The following is an 18,920-nucleotide window of genomic DNA, read 5'->3' as shown; positions in this document are numbered from 1 at the left end:
CCATCTGGAACTTACACTGGTGGGATTAATTTTTTGTGGTTATCAGGAATGGACTTTCTTTCCCACATGGAACTATGGATTCATGGATGCCTTTGCTTTATCAGTTTCCCTGGCCAAGCCACTGGCCAAATCAGTTTCAGCTAATTAGCCACCTTTTTTATCCCTATTTTTCAGCTGGATCCCAGCTCTAAACCAGATGTCATCACAGGAAGGCGTCCTTAAGTACCACTTAAAATAAGATTCAAATTCAGGAAGCTAATCTGAACCACCTTTGGAGTGTGATATGACAATCAGTTAAATAAAAACCAGGCATGTTAAATAACTGTTGGAAGAGAGAGAGGAAATAAAAACCAGGCATATTAAATAACTGTTGGAAGAGAGAGAGGAAATAAAAACCAGGCATATTAAATAACTGTTGGAAGAGAGAGAGGTATGGGGGAAAAAAGGTATGAAATGCAAGTTGCCTCCAGAATTTGAGAGTGGGGTTAGTTCTCTGGCTATCTTGATCTATGATGCTCCCCTTTCTAACAAAGTCCCTGGGGAGTGTTTTCTAATAAATCAGGCTACACCACAGCAAAGTATGCTGCCTGAAGATAGCCTTCTTTTAGAAGCAGAGTATGCTGTAAAGGGATGAACTAGCTGGCCACATCCCTTCAAACCCAGAGTTTAGTACGGAGGAGTATCAGGCATAGTTGTTTTTAACCTCTAAACTCAAAGGGAACAAGTCACTTCAGCTGTCGTAGGAGAAGATGATGAAGTTCAGGGTGCCAACTAACAGGCTGGACTGTGTAGTTAGATGAAATAATCAGTAAACTTATTTCAACCAATTTCAAGTAGTTACTTTCTGCTCATTTGACAACATCTGTCAGTGGCTTGGCCATCAGCATGACTACAAGGGATCTTTCTGGACTTTGTTTTCCAGTTCAACCAGCTATGTGTAACTGCCACGTGTCACCACCATTCACCGAAGACCAAAGGCCAACCTTCTCGGTAGGAAATAGCCAGTCTTGATCATCAAATGCTCTGAGATAAGCTGGCAGCCTTCGTTCAGGTCTCAGGCTTAAGGGCTGCCCTCATAGGTGCTTCATAGTTTGCTTTTCTCTTACACTTTCTTATTTTCTTCAGGACCTTTTCATCATTCAGAAAGTGGCATTTGTTAATGCGCTTCCTGCCCAGCTTTCCCCAATGATGGAAGCTTCATGAAGGCAGAGACTTTATCCCATGCTGAGAACAATTCTTGGCTCAGAGTAGCCAGGAACTCAGTAAATGTCTGTTCGACAGATGAATTAGGAGGACAAGCTGCAGAATATCAAATCGGCCCTACTCAATCCTTTCTCTTAACAGTCACCTTTCTCAAGTGACACTGAATCCATCACACCTCTGCTCCTAGGTCTCCACGGCTTCCCAGAGCCCACCAAAGGAAGTACAAATGGCTCAGCCTGGCATATTTCCACCCTCCACCTCCGTATCCTATGCTCAGGACACTGACTTTCAAATATCTGGTTTTCTTAAAGCAGTGTGTTTTTTTTTTAAGAAAAAACATTTTATGAAACCCTAATAAAGAAAAAAGATGGAATCCAAGCAGAAAAGAGGCCAATGGCCAACCTGTTTGGCCATACTCTAGATCTAGGCACACCTCCAGGAAACCAGAGAATGGACTTGGAAACACCTGATCTTTGCTCCCACTTATTCAGCATCCCAAAGCCCTCAAGGCTTTCGTGTTCCTTCCTTGGTGCTTCAGTGCTTGGAATAATCTCTTGAGTTCAGTCCTTTCCATCTTTCAAGGTCCTTCCCAAAGACTACCTCCTCCATGAAGCTTCCCTGGGTCATTCTGACTGGGTACAATTTATCCCTGCTTTAAATTTCTTATAAAACTCTGATTGTTAAGAATAAAAAGAATAAAAAGAAAAATAATACCTTACTATGCACCAGGCACTTCTCTAAGTGCGTTACCTAAATCGACTTAATCCTCACGCAATCCCATTGTCATAGATGTGACAGAGAAGTTGGTTAAGTCTCCTCTCAAAGTCCATATAGTAAGCAAGTGATGGAGAAAGACTGAAACCAATAGTCTGGCTGCACAATTGCAAAGTCCAAGCGCTTAGAAACGTTCTGTTGTCTCTCTATAAAGGCACTTATGCATTTTACTTGTTCAGAGATCCCAGCATTGCCCACTTCCCCCACCCCACAGTACTGCCACCACTGCTACCACCAAGCTTTGAAACACCACAACCAGATTATATGTTTTTTGAGGGCAAAGACCATCTCCTACTGGCCTTTATGCAGCGTCAATACAGTACTCTGCAAAAATAAGTACTCAATAAATAGTGTTAATTTAATTTAATATTAATATAAAACAATAACATCTATTTCTATAAGCTTGGGATAACCTGAATTATTATTGAGACTTCTATATATAGCCTTAGGAAGAAGGTTTTCCCCATCATCTTTTACAAGTGAAGAGACAGAAGTTCAATGATATTAATTAATTTGTAAGATCCTGACCAACGTGGGTTTCAGCTTCTGGCTATGACCCTGGACAGCTCCGAAGTCCCAGCTATTTCTATTGTACGACTTTATCCCAAGACTGAAAGCAAGAAAATTCTTTGTAACATGAATGGTTTAAAAATAAAGTTTTGCAGAAAGACCAGAAAAAAGTTATTTGTAAGGTTAACTTTATTTTCAAGATTTCTGTAAGATGAAGTATGCTATCGTTTGAGGGGTCTTTTAGTGATTCACTGATGGTTTTTGCCAGGGACTAAGTGGGAAAATCACCTTATTCTGTTGCCTTATGGGTCCCCATTAAGGCAAAAATGCCCGGCAAGGGAACCTCCAAAGACTGATGCCCTATTTCTGATTAGCAGTGGCACCATTTAATCTTGTTTTGCTGAAACAACAAATTGGGATCCCCCTCTGCTAGAGCCACTGGCCAGAACCCAGGGATAGGAACACTGACCTGCTGTTAAGTGAGCCGCGTGAACAAGGACTTGGACTCCAGGCTTCAGCTCAAAGTGCACAGAGTTCAGGTTGAGCTTGTGAATCAGCAGTTCCGATATCTGAAAGAAGAAGTGCCAGAGTGAGTGCCACCAAAACTGTCACACCAACTATATACAAATGTGCTGGGCAATATTCTCTGCACTGACCAAGGCATCCCAATATTATACCTGTGAATGATATGAACGAGTTTTATACGATTTTGAGTTTTTAGTCCACAATATGCTGATAGAATTATTTTCTAATCATGACTTGACTTTACATCCGAATTGTTACAAAATAGGACAAACTATTAGTAAATCAGATCATTTCTACTCTTATAAAATTATCCTGTTACCAGAAATCACCCCTGGTTTTTTGAGAGGGCATTTGTTATACACAAGGATTTAAAAGAAGTAAATATATACAATTTACAAATTCTGGTGCGATTCATATCCATTTATTTTACTCCTTGATAGTGGACTCTACCTTATTCCTTTCTTTGCTTCCCTTCTCTTCCCCAAAACATACCCTGTGCCTTTCGCAGAATGGATACTTCATGGATATTTATTGATGATAAATATTGTTCTGCTAAAATAGTAAATTACACATTTGCAGCAAAGTGTAAATCACAACTTAATGTATTGGCTGACTCTTGTTTCGTGCTTATGAACCCAAAACCACTCCTTAGGCTGACACATGTGTACTGGGTAGACCGATGGAATTCTGGGCCATGAAATAACCCCAACAAGGGACAAAGGACCTTGTCCTTTGTAGCATAAGGTAAGGTTTTCTAGACAAGGTAAAACTCTGTTCATGTGTTTAAAGTAGAAAACCAGCTCAATTTGCCCTGTTTCATTCCCCCTTTTGAGTAATTCGTGGAAAGCTATCAGACAAAACCACACTCCTATTATCTGGTCTCCTTGCCTCATTTTTAACATTCTAATCACAGTGTAATATTTTACTCATATGCAATTTAAGTCTAGTTAGATGCTTTCTGAACAACGTTCTGCTAGTTAAATTCTTAAATTATTTTTCCTTTTATATTTATTAAGTTTCACTTAGTCTACTGAGTTGCCAAAATGACAGCTTTGGTCCTTTAATCAATTAAGCAGGGCCTGATGGCTTTGTTTTCAAGCACAGAGTCTCCTGCAGAGGCCCCTGTCCAGTAATGGAACTGAACTGCCCTGCAGATGAACTTCTTTGCTTAACAGGAACTTGGGATGACTGTCAGTGACCCATGGTTGAGCACCTGGGATCCAGTTCAAGTCCAGCCTCTCAAATGTTTCCACTTGGCAAACCACGCAGAAGAACAAGGTTGTGATAAAATTATGTTGAAAACAACTTTATTCTCTCTCTATAAGCTACTCTTTCTCCTGGGTGCTGAGAACCTTCCAGAATGTTCCAGGTTTACAGGAAGAGTGGATTTCTAACACAGACTGTGTAGAATGGTTTTCCTTTGTGTCCTGTAAAGTGTTACAATGTACAAGTTCCTATTCTATCTTATTCTTGTCATTCAATTGGCAAGGCCTTTCTAAGAATCTGACAGTGGATTTTTTAGTAGAGGTTAATCAGAAAGGTTTTGGCTATGAAATAAACATATACACACAGAAATGTGTGTATATATGTGTGAAATATATATATTAAGTATGCATGAAATTCATATGCATATATACATATGCATACATGTGTGCACATACATACATACTTATATTTGGAGGAAAAAATATTTTAACTCAAATAGGAAAAACTTATCAGAAGTAATTAAGGAACTATCCTGCTTTGCAGAGTCCATCACGTAGACAAAAGGGGACTATGTATTTGCATGAAAAAGGCTTCTTCCTTTCAACCAGCTGAAGTGATATTTCTTTCTTCTCCCTGAGAATGTTTCTTCAATTTGTGGGAAAGAACTTATGCACAGAAACAAAACTAAATAAAATTTACACTGCATACAAGAATAATCTCAATTAGAACCATATATTTCTCTACTCAAATGAGTATGAAACTGTTGACAGATTTTGACATTACTTTAAATGTTTTCCACCCCATCTGCAGAAATGTTTATTCTGTATTGTTTTCATCGGTTCATGAATTGTTATATACGTTTGTACATATATTATCTATGCATTGAACAATTTATATGGGCAAAGTTGCATATTTCTTACTATTTTTTTCTAACACGATGTATCTCAGGTGTTAGTGTTGGTATCTCCATTGAAAGGAACATGGAGCTTAAAGGACATTCCTAAGTTTACCCAGTTAATATTTGAAGAATTGAGACGAGAATTCAGTTTTGTTCGACTCCTAATCTTAGGACATTTCCATGAAAAACATTTTCCTTGAGCCAGCTGACAAAGACGCAAAAGATATTTGGAAGGAGGTCCAGCTGAGCAGATTTAGGAGATAAAAAATTGCAGCATTTCATTAATTATGCTTCTATCTCTCATCCAACTGTGAAGCACACAACTTAAAACACCAGTCCCGTGGCAGCTGACAAATATGAGCTACAGGCAACTCCTAACCTTAGCCTCAGGATTGCCACATTCTGTTCACCAGTTAATATAATTTATAATGCTTAGGAGAGTCTTTGGCTATGAAAGGAGTAGGATAAACTGCAACTATAGAACAGTGTGGTGACAGCCTAAATGGAAAGAACGCAAGTTTGCATGGTAAAGACTCAAGTGAAATAATGTGTAATTGCTGGGAGATTGGTCCTCCTAAAGCAAGTTGAATCTATTCATTTTTCTTTTTCTGTCCAAAGTGTGTTGTCTTAGCAAATTTCATTTATCCTTTGTACTAGCATCCCTCTTCCGCTGTTCTCCATTTTCTGTTCTCCTTCAGCTAAATAATCATGACCAAAGAAACAATATATTATTCTTAGTATCTGCCTATTTGGTGGAATATGCCTATGATTCAAATGCAACCCACTCTTCGTTTAAACTACCACTTAAAAAGACAGTGGGAACTGAATAAAAATACTTGGAGAGACACCATCAAAAGGGTGTAGTGGAAGGGACCTGGTAGAGGGAAAATACCAATTCTCCTCCTCATCTTCTTCACCAAGTACGATGTTTAAGTGTGGTAATCAGAATAGGTTAGGTCAGGCTGAGGTAACAATGTTAAAATTTTAGGGACTTGAAACAAAGGAAGTATATTTCTTGCTTACACTCCATATCCACTGCAGGTAGGCAATGATGCTGGGCTCATTATAGTCACACAGGGACAAAGGCTGGTAGATCAGCCCCCTCAAATGTACACAACACCACAGGAGGGAAAAAGCATTCTTAAGGTTCTGTAACTGGCATTTGAATATTTCAGCTTGGAAGTGACACTTATCACTTCTGCTCCCACCTCATTGGCCAGAATTAGTCACATGGCTCTGTCTACAGAAGAGACTCATGGGTACAACCCTACTGGTACCCAGAAGTGGTGAGCTGGAGCTGTTTAGTCAACAGAAGGGATGGTTACCATGCGAAGAACACATTCAACATCTAAACAATGTTTAATGAGACCAGTAGAGGAAAACAGACTCTCAGATCATTAGAATGGAGTGTCAAACATTGAAACACGAAGAAAGAGAAGTTTAAGGACAACACAGCAGTTGGTAATTTATGAAACATGAAACCCTGAAACCCAAAGAAGTGGTACAAAGTGAAACTACAGATTCAAAATGGGCTTTGGCAGATTTATCCATGGCAAAGCTACATTGGGCCAAATGACTAATGCTTACCTCTGAAGTTGGGAGGAGGGATGCAAACCCTACTGAACATAAATAGCATTCTGGTGCCATGTTTAGAGGGAAACTTGCCTGGGATGACCTTGCAACCGACCCAGTAAGTCAATCCTGATCCTGTTAAGTTATGAAGGCCCCTTCAAAGAGTAGTTGAATGATATTACTTTTGGAATCAACAGAGAAAGATCTTTCTCAATTCATACAGCATGATTTCTGGAATAAAACTTGGAGTAAGCAATGGAGCCAAACATGAATTCTATTTAACAATTCTCTCCTTTGTTAGCATGACAGAATCAGCTTGATTAAAGTGCCTAAGAAGTTTTTCCTGGATGACATAATGAAGAAATAATTTGTCCATATTCACTTCCTTCCCTTGGATTCCCCATCACCAGCTCTAAGCTTCTCTTTTTCTCCTTTGGCCATATTCCTTTGGCTCAACTCTTACCTATTCTTTCAATTATAGTTTCTTGTTTTAGTGACCTTTCTTGTGAACTCCAAAATATTTCTTCAATTCCTCACTTTAAAAAATCTGAACAGGGCAGACTGAGTATACAGAAAATAGTCTGAGATGATTTATTATTTCATAATGAATCTTTAATTTCTAAAAATGTTGCCAATAGACTGCTCCATTTCCAGAGGCACCTTTCCTTTCCCTGGATTTTGGATTCTCCATCTGTCAAATGTATATGGTAACACAAACAACCGAAGAGGAAATTCCTTGTTGGTGGTCGACATTTTGTCCTTAGTCTTTTTGTTCCTTTTGAATGTGCTCATGCCCTTTAAGGATTCAGCAAGACAACACCACGTAGGCTCCCTATCTCCCCAGCACAGCATCACACCCAGAGCATGATGGTCCTTCCTCCTTCCAGGAGAGGCAGATACAAATCTGAGGACTCAGAGAGATGCCTGGGGGTACAGTGGTGGAGGGGGTATGGTTTGCTCCACAGCTGAGCAGCTGGCTTCAGGGTAGCCCTATCCCTGATGAGGCCAGCTAAGGGCAAGTGAGACTTTTCTCACTCTCTGGAGATGCGAAGTAAAGAGTGGTGGAACCCTCCCAGACAGAGGTCACTTGATTAACCCAGCCCAATGTTATCCGGATAACAAGGTCAAGTACTTCTCACTGTGAGGAATTTTCAATTTATTTCACAGACAAGATAGCTCCAACTAAGCCAGCATCTCTCCTCCCCTGGGAATATTATTAGAGGAAGCTGAGGGAGGAGAGCCCAGAGCCCTTTGCTGGGACCCTGCCCTCACAGTCTTCAGGGTCCATCTTGCCAGGGTCCCACTCATTTCCCTGCTGGGAGTTCTGTGCAGTAGCTTTACAAGAAAGGGGCCAGAGTATTAAGAGGGGGGATAAAGTCAGCTCTTCCCAAGTTCCATCTGGGATTCAGAGTGCAGCCTTTAAAGGAGCGCGGTCCTTTCTGTTGTTTGGTTTTATTTTGCATTCAGTTGAAATTTCTATGTAATTTATGACAGAGGAAGGCAGTTGCTTTTGCCTGCCTGCCGTTCCTTCTCTTTCCCCCACATTTTTCTTTAAGGAACCATATCCTTATTTATTCTTTGCCCATTTGGTTTAGGAAGGGCTCCCTAAACTCCTGATCCAGGGAGGGTATAAAACATTGAGTTGTCACTAATGGAGCTCTAGTCTTCTGATTACCAGGCTAGTTAAGACATGCCCACTTCAGCCAAGTTGAGTCAGTGAGAATTATCACCCTGGGCTCTTGGGGTGCATTCAGGGGAGAGGCACTGTCTCTTGAATGGGGCTGATAAGATGACTAAATAAAAGACTGGGGCTTCCTGTGGCCATTCTTGTCTTCCTATGTGTTGGCTTCATTCTCAGGCAGACTTCCCATGTGGTAGCAACAAAAAGAGATGGAGAAAGAGGGAGAGAGGAAGACAGGGGAGTAATCTGGTGATGCTTCCTCTCTGAGTTCATCCACGCCTGAACTGTATCCTTGGACTTCCCAACTAAAGAAGCTCATGACTTCACTTTTTCCCCTTAAATTTGTTTGAATAGAATATATGTTCACTGCATCAGGAAAAAAACCCTGCAAAAACCCAAAGCAAAACATCTCTTGTTCACTTCCTGGTACAACAGCCTTGGTATCTTGGGGGGCCCACAAAAGTCAAGTGGTACCCAAATACACATCTGCAGCATGGCAGAGCAAGGGGACTGCTAGGCTTGAGAGTTAGTTGCAGAAACAGAACCAGAAACTCATTTTCCTTGAAGAGTTGTGTCTCCTCAGGCAATTCACAGCTCCCTGTTGGGGCCTGAAGTTCTTCATTTTAGAGTGACTGAGTCAGAGAGAAAGAGTAAAGGACCCCTCTTAGGACAAAACCTATAGGATTCCTGTGGGCAGCCCCTATTTTGCTGGTTCTTGACACAAGGCTTAATTTGTATGTTGATTTCATAACTGCACTTATTAATCAGGGTAATGATACTCTCCATAAGACAGTGATTTCTTATGTGCTTGGTTCGGCATTTCTTTGGTCACTGTATTTAGTTTGAGTCCTGGATAAGGCTGCTACACTGGCAATTCCCTTAGCCAGAGTTACAATCTCTCACTTGGTACTCTGTTCTCCCTTAATGCCATCCATCTGCATGATAACTTAGATGAGTCATCTCCCTCCAGTTTACTCATTCATGCATGTTCTTTCTGTTTCCTGTTGCCCTTGTTCTCTGGTGCAATTTCATTCATTAATCTTTTTCTCCTATTGTCACCATCCTCTTTCTTCCAATACATGCCCTGGACGATACTAGTCTTTAATACTGTTACTTTTTTTTTTTTTTTCATTTCTCATATACTCTCCTCCTATCACAAAATGTCCATAAAGGTAACCACCATCTATTTACCACTTACTGAGTATCTACTATAGGTCAAGGGCTTTGCTGTATCATTTCTTTAATGACCTCTCAAACACCCTCTGAGATGGGTATTGTAGATTATGTGATTTGGGCTGAATTACTTAACTTTTCTGAATATTTGTCATCTATAAGATATACACAATGAATGTAAGAGCTGAAGCTAGAAACCTGGTTTATGTTTCTCCAAACCTGTGGTCTTTCTAATAAAATGTCTGGACTCCCTACATGTGTACCAAATGTTAAGTCCTACAGCTTTCACACAAGCCAAGCCAGCTGCCTTTAGATCTCTAATTAAATGGCGCATCAATACCTGATACCAGGCTGCCTCAGGGACAATTACTCAGGTCTCCGAGAGTGTCCCTGGAGGAGCCACTCAGACAAGACCGAATAAAGAGAAAGAAAAACTCTAGGGAAAATAGACAGTCAAAGCAAGATACACAAGTAAACCAAGTTTCAGAGAACCCACCCTTCTTCCTTCCACATTTCCTCTCAAGGAAACATCTAGAAAATATATTTTAGAGAAAAAATGAAAAGTATGAGAAATAGGGATGCACAGATGATGTGGTACCTGGGAAATTAGCTGGCTTTAAATCTGGACTCCTCCATATTGAGAAGACTATATTCCGGATTTCATGGACAATCCATAAGATTTCCAGAGGAGGAATAATTATAAGCGTCCCTACCTAAATGCCTTGGATAGCGATCTACCTCCCCTCTAGGTCTCATGAGCAGTGTGGTGATAAGAAATAATCCATTCTTTCTCCCACTGAATTGCAGGTGCAGAGAATAATTTGTAGAATACAGTGGGAAGTCTAGAGCTAGGGCTGAGCAAAGTCAGATGCAGCCTGACTTCTAACTACAGTTCACTAGGAGATGGGGTTCAGTGGGGCTTTCCTTGACAGCCCAGTTATTCAATTACTTGCACATGGAAAACAATAGAGAGGTGAGTCTTTTGCCAAGTGAAAAAGTGGCAGTTAAAAGGCGGGTGTGAAAAAAAAAAAAAAAAGGCGGGTGTGCTCGCAGGTAGGCCAGTCTATAATTTGGGGTTGTTAATAAGGCTATTATAGGAGGTTCTCAAGCCATCTTGGAGACTAGAGATCATGGGACTAGATTATAGATTTATTCTAAGTAAACTGAAAAGCTCCAAGTGCTGGAAGGGAGAAAGCCAATATTTACTTAGTGTCTGAGAGGAATCCTATTTTTAATCTATCCGCCAGAAAGAATTGAGGAACCGAAATCATGTAGTTTTTAACAGGGGAACCAGACCAAGACTGATCATTTTAACTGAATGGGTGAAGAATAAGAACAACGATAACATCATCATAGTAATAATCTTCACCATAGAGATTGGATAATCTTTTGAAGTTAAAAGGAAGGAAGGGAGGAAAAAAGACCTAAGGGAGCAGAAGAGAGAGAAACAGACACAGACAGACAGACACACACACACACAAACACACACAGACACCCACACAGAGAGACACCCTAATACTTCAGAGGTGGTGGAGATGAGGAGAGAGTAGACCCCACGTAGCAAGGAGAGGAGCCTGGAGCCAATATTACTCATTTATTGTAAGCTCAAATCAGGTCATCTTAGTATGGTGGTGATTCATGATTTGTATGAAAGTTGTACCTTTTTAAAAAGATACATCATTTGATTCTCATGGTACTCCTATGATGTAAGTGTGTGAGGTAAGATATAAATGGATTTGACTTCTATGTCTTGTGTAGCCTCTTGCTTTTTTCCCCCACCTAATATCTTGGACAGTTTGTCACATCAGGACACAAAGATTTATCTCATTCATCGTAAACATTGTAGAGTATCCCACAGCGTGGGATATACTCTGAGTGATTTAGCCACTGCTGACAATACACACTCTTGCACATATTTTTTGGTGAAGCTGTAGTTAAATCAGCAGACTATGTTTCTCAACAGAGGACAGGAAAGTGGAAGACTCCACAAACAGCTGGCACCCTTGCTCCCAAGTGGAGATCCCGCAGAGCTGCTGTCGTGGTCAGACACTAGCAGGGTTGTGTCTCAGACTGCTGGGAGAAGCTGAAATGTCACCTGAGGACTCACCTGCTCCAGGTCCTCGGCTGACCTTTTGTTTTCTCCTGTGGGATCCTGATAGGGCAAGACAAAGAGCTCGGCAGCGGTGGGTAAGCCAGGGAGCACCGCCACCAAGATGTGCTGGCCCGGAACCCCGGTGGCCTGAGGGAGAGACACAGAGGTGCACGTGAGTCCTGCAGGAAAGCTGATGAGAAGGGGCCAAGTGTTCAGCAGAGAGTTGCGGGGGGAAGAAGACACAAGGGTGTGGAGGTGGGGTGGGAAAGTAGGGTCCCAGGTGCACCAGTTGGGGAGGGATGTGAGAGACACCACTGGGTACAAGTCAGACTCTGAGGTCTGATCCCAGCTCCATCCCCACGAGACCTTAAACACTTTGCATCTCCTCAAATTAAAAAGTGGGAATAATAGCAGTACCTGCCTTGTATAAGTAAGTGGACCTTGCCAGTGAGAAGGCCTTCACTTACTGAGCTTTATCTTCTGCCCCTCATGCCTTAACACTTTCTAACCTAGCTTCCTTCTTCCTCGAAGCATTAGAGTTACTCTCCAAACTGACCAGGCACACCTCCATCACCTAACCTAACCCCAGACCACAACCCCCAGGCGTCTGCTGAGTTCTCCACAGCGTCAGACCCTGACGACCAGCCCGTTCCAGGAAGCACTCTCAGCCCTTCACTCTGCTGCACGGAATCTTCTATTAAAATCATAGATATCACTCACTCAAGAACTTCCTCTTTCCTGAGCCCACTCTCTAGATGGTTCTAGAATCCATGGCTACAATCCTGGCTTCTCTCTCCAGTGGCCAAGTCAGAACGTCATTTGGTTGTTTTATGAGAACTTCTCATATTCACCCTGGAAATCTTCATTCTGCACGTGGATGACCGGAGCCACTCCTTTCCCAGATACCCTAGCTGGGAGCCTTATCTCATCTCCAGCACCACACTCTCCGTTCCATGTCCTAGCTAGTCAGTCTATGAGATCTTGACAAGTCACCCTCCACACGAATGATCCTACTGGTTCCTTCCTGTTTAAATGTCTCCCCTGTTAATATCTCAATTCAGCCTTTACACCCTCTCCCCTCAAGTTTTACAACAGCCTTCCCATCTCCAGCAGACAGGCTACTTCCAGATTTATCTTCCTACAGTCCAACGCAGATTGTGTTTCCATGTCCAAATTCATGAACAAATTCCCACTGCCAACTGGGTTAACTATATATTCAAAGCCTTCTGCAATATGGTCCCACCTTTCCTTCCTAAACTAATTACCCACAACTCATAATGTCATCTTACGCTTAGCCAAATAGACTCATGTACAATTTCTCAGTACTCCAGCCTTTTCTTGCAAATGTTTTTGTGCATGCCGTCTCCCCCAGAATGTCTTTTCTATACATTTGCTGCTAGGACATTATTTATCCTTCATGAGCCCTCGTAAAGTTCACTTATTTCAGAGTATTTTTCATGATTTCCCAATTAGATGATTGTTGGTTTCTGAAATCTACATTTAGATTTTTCTCGAAGTAGCAGGAAATTCCATTTATTGGGTCCTTACCATGTGTCTGGCATTGTGCTAAGCAACTTCTTAATATAATGTAATGCGACCCCCCACAGCGACTCTTTGGAGCAAGTGTTATTATGCCTCTCTGTGCAGGTGAAGACAGATCACGGGTTGGGAGTCTTCAGGAAGCTGGCTCTGAGTTTAGTGCGTAGGGTGTTTGTTAGGGGACATTCTTGGAATCAACATCTACAGGAGCGAAGGCCAGGAAGCAGGAATGGGCAGAGGGAGAAGCTGAGCTGTGATAAAGGCCAACAACAGCCTCAGAAGATCCTGTAAGGAGTGAGAATGGCCCTTCAGATTTGTCTGAGGTTGAGCTGAGTGGCCAGGCCTTTATACAACCGCGTCATTGGACGTGAGCCACTCCGAAAGGGACATGACATGGGGAAGGCCGCTGAAGCCTCTGCCCACAGCTCTCCCAGTAGCTAAGATAACAGTCTTTCCCTGAATGGGGATCTGGGCGGGGCATCCCTATTTCTGCTACAGGACAGACAGTAGATGGAGGAAAGTTCAACATTGGCTCAGGATCATCTAGGTAGTGAGTGGTGACACTTAGTTTGGAACCTTGGTCGGACCATAATGCCTCTGTCCTGAACCAGCGCTCTCCTGCCTTCCTTCTCCTGACACTTATCACAAAGCAGCTCCTATCCCAGCTGATATCATACTGTTTTACGGCCATCTTAGATTTTAAACTCAAAGCTTATGTCTAAACCATCCTCGTCATCAACAAAACTGTTTACTGAATGACATTCAATTAAAGATTCCATTGCAAAGTGTCAATAGAAAAATCCCAATCAATGAGGAAATTGTGTGATATTGTGTGTAACACAATATCAAATTGTGTTACAGAATGAATAGGAAGAAAACTATAAGTTGACTGCCGGCTGTACCTCTTATAGAGCTTATTAGGGGACACTTGGCAATAGGGTACTTCAGAACTTAAAGAAGTGGCCAGGTGTAATTACTGATCTCAAAGACAGGGTGGGGCGCTAGGAACCAGGGCTGGCTCAGCTGCCTCTTAGGATTGGGTAACCAAGGAGTCTTTAAAGCTCCCTCCACCCCATCACCCCTTATCCTGAGGGATGTTGAGCCAACCTGTTTGTTCTGCATTTAGCTGATTATGTTATGCAGTGGCCTAGAAACATTAATGAGCAGTCATTTCTAGCCTACTGGACAGCTGGTGGAAAGGTGGAGCCTCAGGGCATCTGATCCCTAGACAATTAATGGGAAGAGAAATCAGCCTGGAAAACACCACTGCTGAGCTAATGCCTGGTTGATAAATCACCTGGGGGTGTTGGATATCTGCCCAGGAGATCTACAGGGACATGGATCTCTAGAATGCCGTAGACTGAAGGAGGTGAGCTGTGGGTTCATTGAAGGGTATAAGTCATCTCTCTTGGACAGCAAAGGAGAGAAACCAGTTGTCACACCAGGGACAAACAGCTCCAAGGGCAAAAGGGCCTGTTCCAGTTGGGCCTGTGGTCTGGTAGCTGCACCCCCTGGTGGCCATAATGTTTAGCCACCGATAACGTCATGGATGCTGAGAGTCATTAAGGAAGATAAAGGTGAGATGGCATTTACCCAGAGGCACAGAAGATAACTCTTCTCCACCCCACTATTCCATTTATTCCTGTCTCTCTACGTAACAAGGCAAAGGATAGCAGCAAAGTGGAGTGGTAATCAAGATTCAAACCTTGATGGTCTGACTCCAGAGCCTGATTTTAAACTGTACAGCATTGGGCAAGTTACCTGCCTCTAAATTCAGTTTTCTCACTTGTAAAGTGGGAATAATTATTCTATCTACATCATAAGCTAGGGGTTTTGTGATTAAATGTGTTTAAAAATGCAAAACACTGAGAAGAGTTTCTGGAATATTGTAAGTGCTAAATAAATATCAACAAAGATAATGGTATGAATACGGGGAAGGCCAGCTCTTTGCCAAAAGGCTGGATGCGAGATCTGTTTTCTGAGCAGGGGTTACCTGAATGCCTTTGTCTCTCCTTATCCCTTTGGGCCATGAGACACCATGTGTCGGGTGCAGGAAAGACTGTATAACTAATCCTAAATTGACTTTTCTTTCGCGCTAAGAATAGACTTTAAGGAAAAGTCATCTCTGATTTTCTGGGTTTGTGCAATAAATCCAAGCAGCTCCATGAGCAGATATCCCATTCCTCTGACTGTTCATGGAAGTGGAGTATGCAGGGGGAAATGTGCCTAAAAGAGGGTGTCTTGTCAAATTGTAGGTGACCTTCGCTCAGAGAGGGATGAACCACACCACCTTGTTACTCTCCCAGGAACTGGACGGGGCTGTGCTTCGTATGTGAAAACCCAGACATGGGATTCAGATCCTTCAGTTCAGTTTTGTAGCTCTGTCACTCATTAGCTGTGAGGCTTTAGACAAGTTATTTAACTTCTCTGAACCTCAACTGCCTAATCTGCAAATGAAGACAATAAGACTTTCTCTTTTTTTAAGCATCTTTTAGGTTCCCACCCCCCGGCATTTTTTTTTTTTTGGCCGTCCTGCATGGCTTGCAGGATCTCAGTTCCCCAACCAGGGAATGAACCTGGGCCATGTAAGTGAAAGCACTGAATCCTAACCGTTAGACCACCAGGGAACTCCCAATAACACTTTCCTCTTGGGGTTGTCATGGGAGAGAAATGCCATTAAAAGAATTGGGAGGGGCTTCCCTGGTGGCACAGTGGTTGAGAATCTGCCTGCCAATGCAGGGGACACGGGTTCGAGCCCTGGTCTGGGAAGATCCCACATGCCGCGGAGCAACTGGGCCCGTGAGCCACAACTACCGAGCCTGCGCGTCTGGAGCCTGTGCTCCGCAATAAGAGAGGCCGCGATAGTGGAGGCCCGCGCACCGCGATGAAGAGTGGCCCCCACTTGCCGCAACTAGAGAAAGCCCTAGCACAGAAACGAAGACCCAACACAGCCATAATTAATTAATTAATTAATTAATTAATTAATTAATTAATTAAAAAAAAAAAAAGAATCGGGACATAGTAAGATGACTACCTTCCTGGGCTGAGCGCTCACTGTGCTGCTGCGCCGGCCATTCATGAAGCTGGAACCCAGGCTGCTCTTACTAACTGTATTCACGCTGTGCCAGTTTGATGCACAGGAGCTGATTTTTACATGCACCAATGGCTAATCGTGAACTCTGCCACGTGACTGTCACGTATTTCCAGGGTCGTCTTCTCTAAGCAGAACAAGCGTTTCACAAGGGGTAAGGACCCCCCCGATTACTCTCTTTCATTTCCCCCCATAGCACCTGTGACGTGTCTGCGCGTATGGGGCTCAGCTTTGCAGGTATCAGACAGATGATACCCACTTCCCCTGGCCTCCGGCTCTTTCCTGCCATTTCTTTGAGCAAGGGTCCCCTCTCCATGAAGCTCGGTAAAGACAGAGAGGAAAAGGGTCTGGGCCAGAGGAGTTGTTTGCACTCACCGCCACCAGGGACTTTTTGATGACTCGGCTGATGTCTCTCCTCCACTCAGGGATGTCCGGGTTGTAGTCGTCCAGGTTTGGAGAAAAGGACAGGCGAAGAGATCGGAATTCCTCTGGAAATACAACAGTAGGGGGATTACTATACGTCAGATAGGTCTCTCAAGAAGTCTGTTGTACTTTATATTTTATGCAAAGCCCTAATGGAGGGTCCTTTTCCTTCATACTCACCAGAGAGACCTTACTACAAGGCAAGTTCAATATCCCATCCCTCTTACCTCTCAGCTCGTTTTCCAGACCAAAGCCCTAGTCTGTGGCCCATGCTTAGCTCCACAGCCTTGTGCACTGTTCCCAGTTCTAGCCCCTGCACTCCTGGACACTAGTTGTGCACACCTGAAGTGCCCTGACAGCATCGCAGGTTTATGCTCCTGGGCCTTTTTGCACACACTGCCCCTTGCCCAGAATGCCCCATCCTTCTCACCTTCTATGCACACAACATTCAAGCTCTAGTTCAAGCACTTACTGACTGAATAATCTCCCCCACCACGTTTTGATTTTCTTTCTTATGGTACAACTGTGTTGGGCACATACCTTCATTATCATTACATCATAATAATTATTATATGATTATATAATTATAGTCATCATTGTAGTCATTCTATTGCTAAATTCTGTTTGCATGGAAGTTTCATTTAAAGGAATTTTCAGGTCTTTAATTCAAGGGTTTTGTTAGTTGGCACAGTAGCCCCTGAGTTAATCTTGGGCCTCCAGGAAGTAAATGGAATTATAAAAGCAAGGATTTTGTGCAGAAATAAAAGAATTCTCTTGACTATAAGAGAATATGGGGAGGAAGTCAGAGGAGCTTGAAGCACCATCAGACCGTGATGCATATATGACACTTAGTGCAAGAGAGGGAGGAAGGTTCAGCGAGACTGATGGGAAGTCCACGAGCCAAAGTCAGCCAGAGGAGCCCCACGTCCCAGGAATGGGTTCGCCCTAGCATTCCTACCGCACTCAGTCACTGGCTGGCTGGCATGGCCTTGGCCCTAGTACGATGATGAGTTTCAGAGCACAGCCCTGGGGGGAGGGGGGGTCTTAGCACATGGTATACTCAGATCACATCGCTCCCCTGAAATCTGCTGGAGGCTCCACGTTGCATTTTGAATAAGATTCAGATTCATATCATGGCCTTCATAGTCTCACACAAACCAGTGCCGACTTTCCCTCCTGTCTTATGTCCCTCAGGCTGCCTTGCACTCCACGACCCCGTCCTTCCCCGTGTTCCTCAATATGCCGTGTTCCTTCCCATGTTAGCACACCTCCAAGTCCCAGATGACAGCCTTCTTGGCTCCTTTTCAGCCTTCAGTCTCTCCTGGGAGAAACCCCTCCCACCAGCAACCTCAGGTATCCTCCCTTTCACCAACTCTAACACCTTTCACCATATGACCCTATTTGTCTCCTTTATTCTTCCTGCTTTTTAAATTATTTTGCTTTGGGGGGTAAGCAGGGGAGGGACAAATTGGGAGATTAGGATTGACCTACACAAACTACTCTATATAAAATAGATAACTAATAAGGACCTACTGTATGGCACAGGGAACTTTACTCAATATTCTATAATGACCTATATGGGAAAAGAATCTAAAAAAAAGTGGAGATTATATATATATATATATATATATATATATATACACATATATATATATATATATACACATATATATATATATATATATATATAAAACTGAATCACTTTGCTGTATACCTGAAACTAACACAACACTGTAAATCAACTATACTCCAACAAAAATATAAATAAATAAATAAATAAATAATTTGGGTTTTTTTACTGTCTGTCTCCCACAGAAGAATATTAGTTCAATGAGGACGGGGGCACTGTGTTCCTGGCCCTTTGGGACGGTGCCCAGTTCATGTTAGATCTTCAAGGACTAGGAGTCATTTAATTAATACATGTTTGTTGAATAAATAAATGCATAAATATCAGTGGAGGCTCTCTGTAATTTATGCATTTTATTATTCAACAAACATTTCTTTCTTGTTTTAAGCATGTTCTGGTGTTTCAGGAGGGGTTTAGCAACATCGGCAATACCGATGACACGTTCAGGAAACACAAAAACCCACTCGTGCGTTTCCTAACACTGCTAAAGATTTATCAGGCGCAGGCACTGAAGACTCTTACGTGATCAGGCCTGTACTTATGGCAGTCAGCTTACTCCAAAGATGTATTTTTCAAAGTTTGACTATTTTATGAGTCAGCGGCCAC

The 18,920-nt window shown here is 42.6% G+C and overlaps 1 protein-coding gene across 8 annotated transcripts in view; it reads right to left on the bottom strand.

Annotated features, from left to right (window-relative positions):
- The window catches only part of SORCS1 (sortilin related VPS10 domain containing receptor 1), a 577,597-nt gene that overhangs the window by 20,147 nt on the left and 538,530 nt on the right, over positions 1 to 18,920 (bottom strand). For all 8 annotated transcript variants that reach the window (XM_059899261.1, XM_059899265.1, XM_059899263.1 and 5 more), the window contains exons 22-24: positions 16,640 to 16,752; positions 11,650 to 11,781; positions 2,957 to 3,056 (exon numbers count right to left, since the gene is read on the bottom strand). In XM_059899261.1, the coding sequence (XP_059755244.1) occupies positions 2,957 to 3,056; positions 11,650 to 11,781; positions 16,640 to 16,752 (345 nt within the window). The remainder of the gene's footprint in view (positions 1 to 2,956; positions 3,057 to 11,649; positions 11,782 to 16,639; positions 16,753 to 18,920) is intronic.

Source organism: Balaenoptera ricei, chromosome 16, assembly GCF_028023285.1.
Source record: "Balaenoptera ricei isolate mBalRic1 chromosome 16, mBalRic1.hap2, whole genome shotgun sequence".
NCBI lineage: Eukaryota > Metazoa > Chordata > Mammalia > Artiodactyla > Balaenopteridae > Balaenoptera > Balaenoptera ricei.
This window is presented reverse-complemented; position numbering and strand designations above follow the sequence as displayed.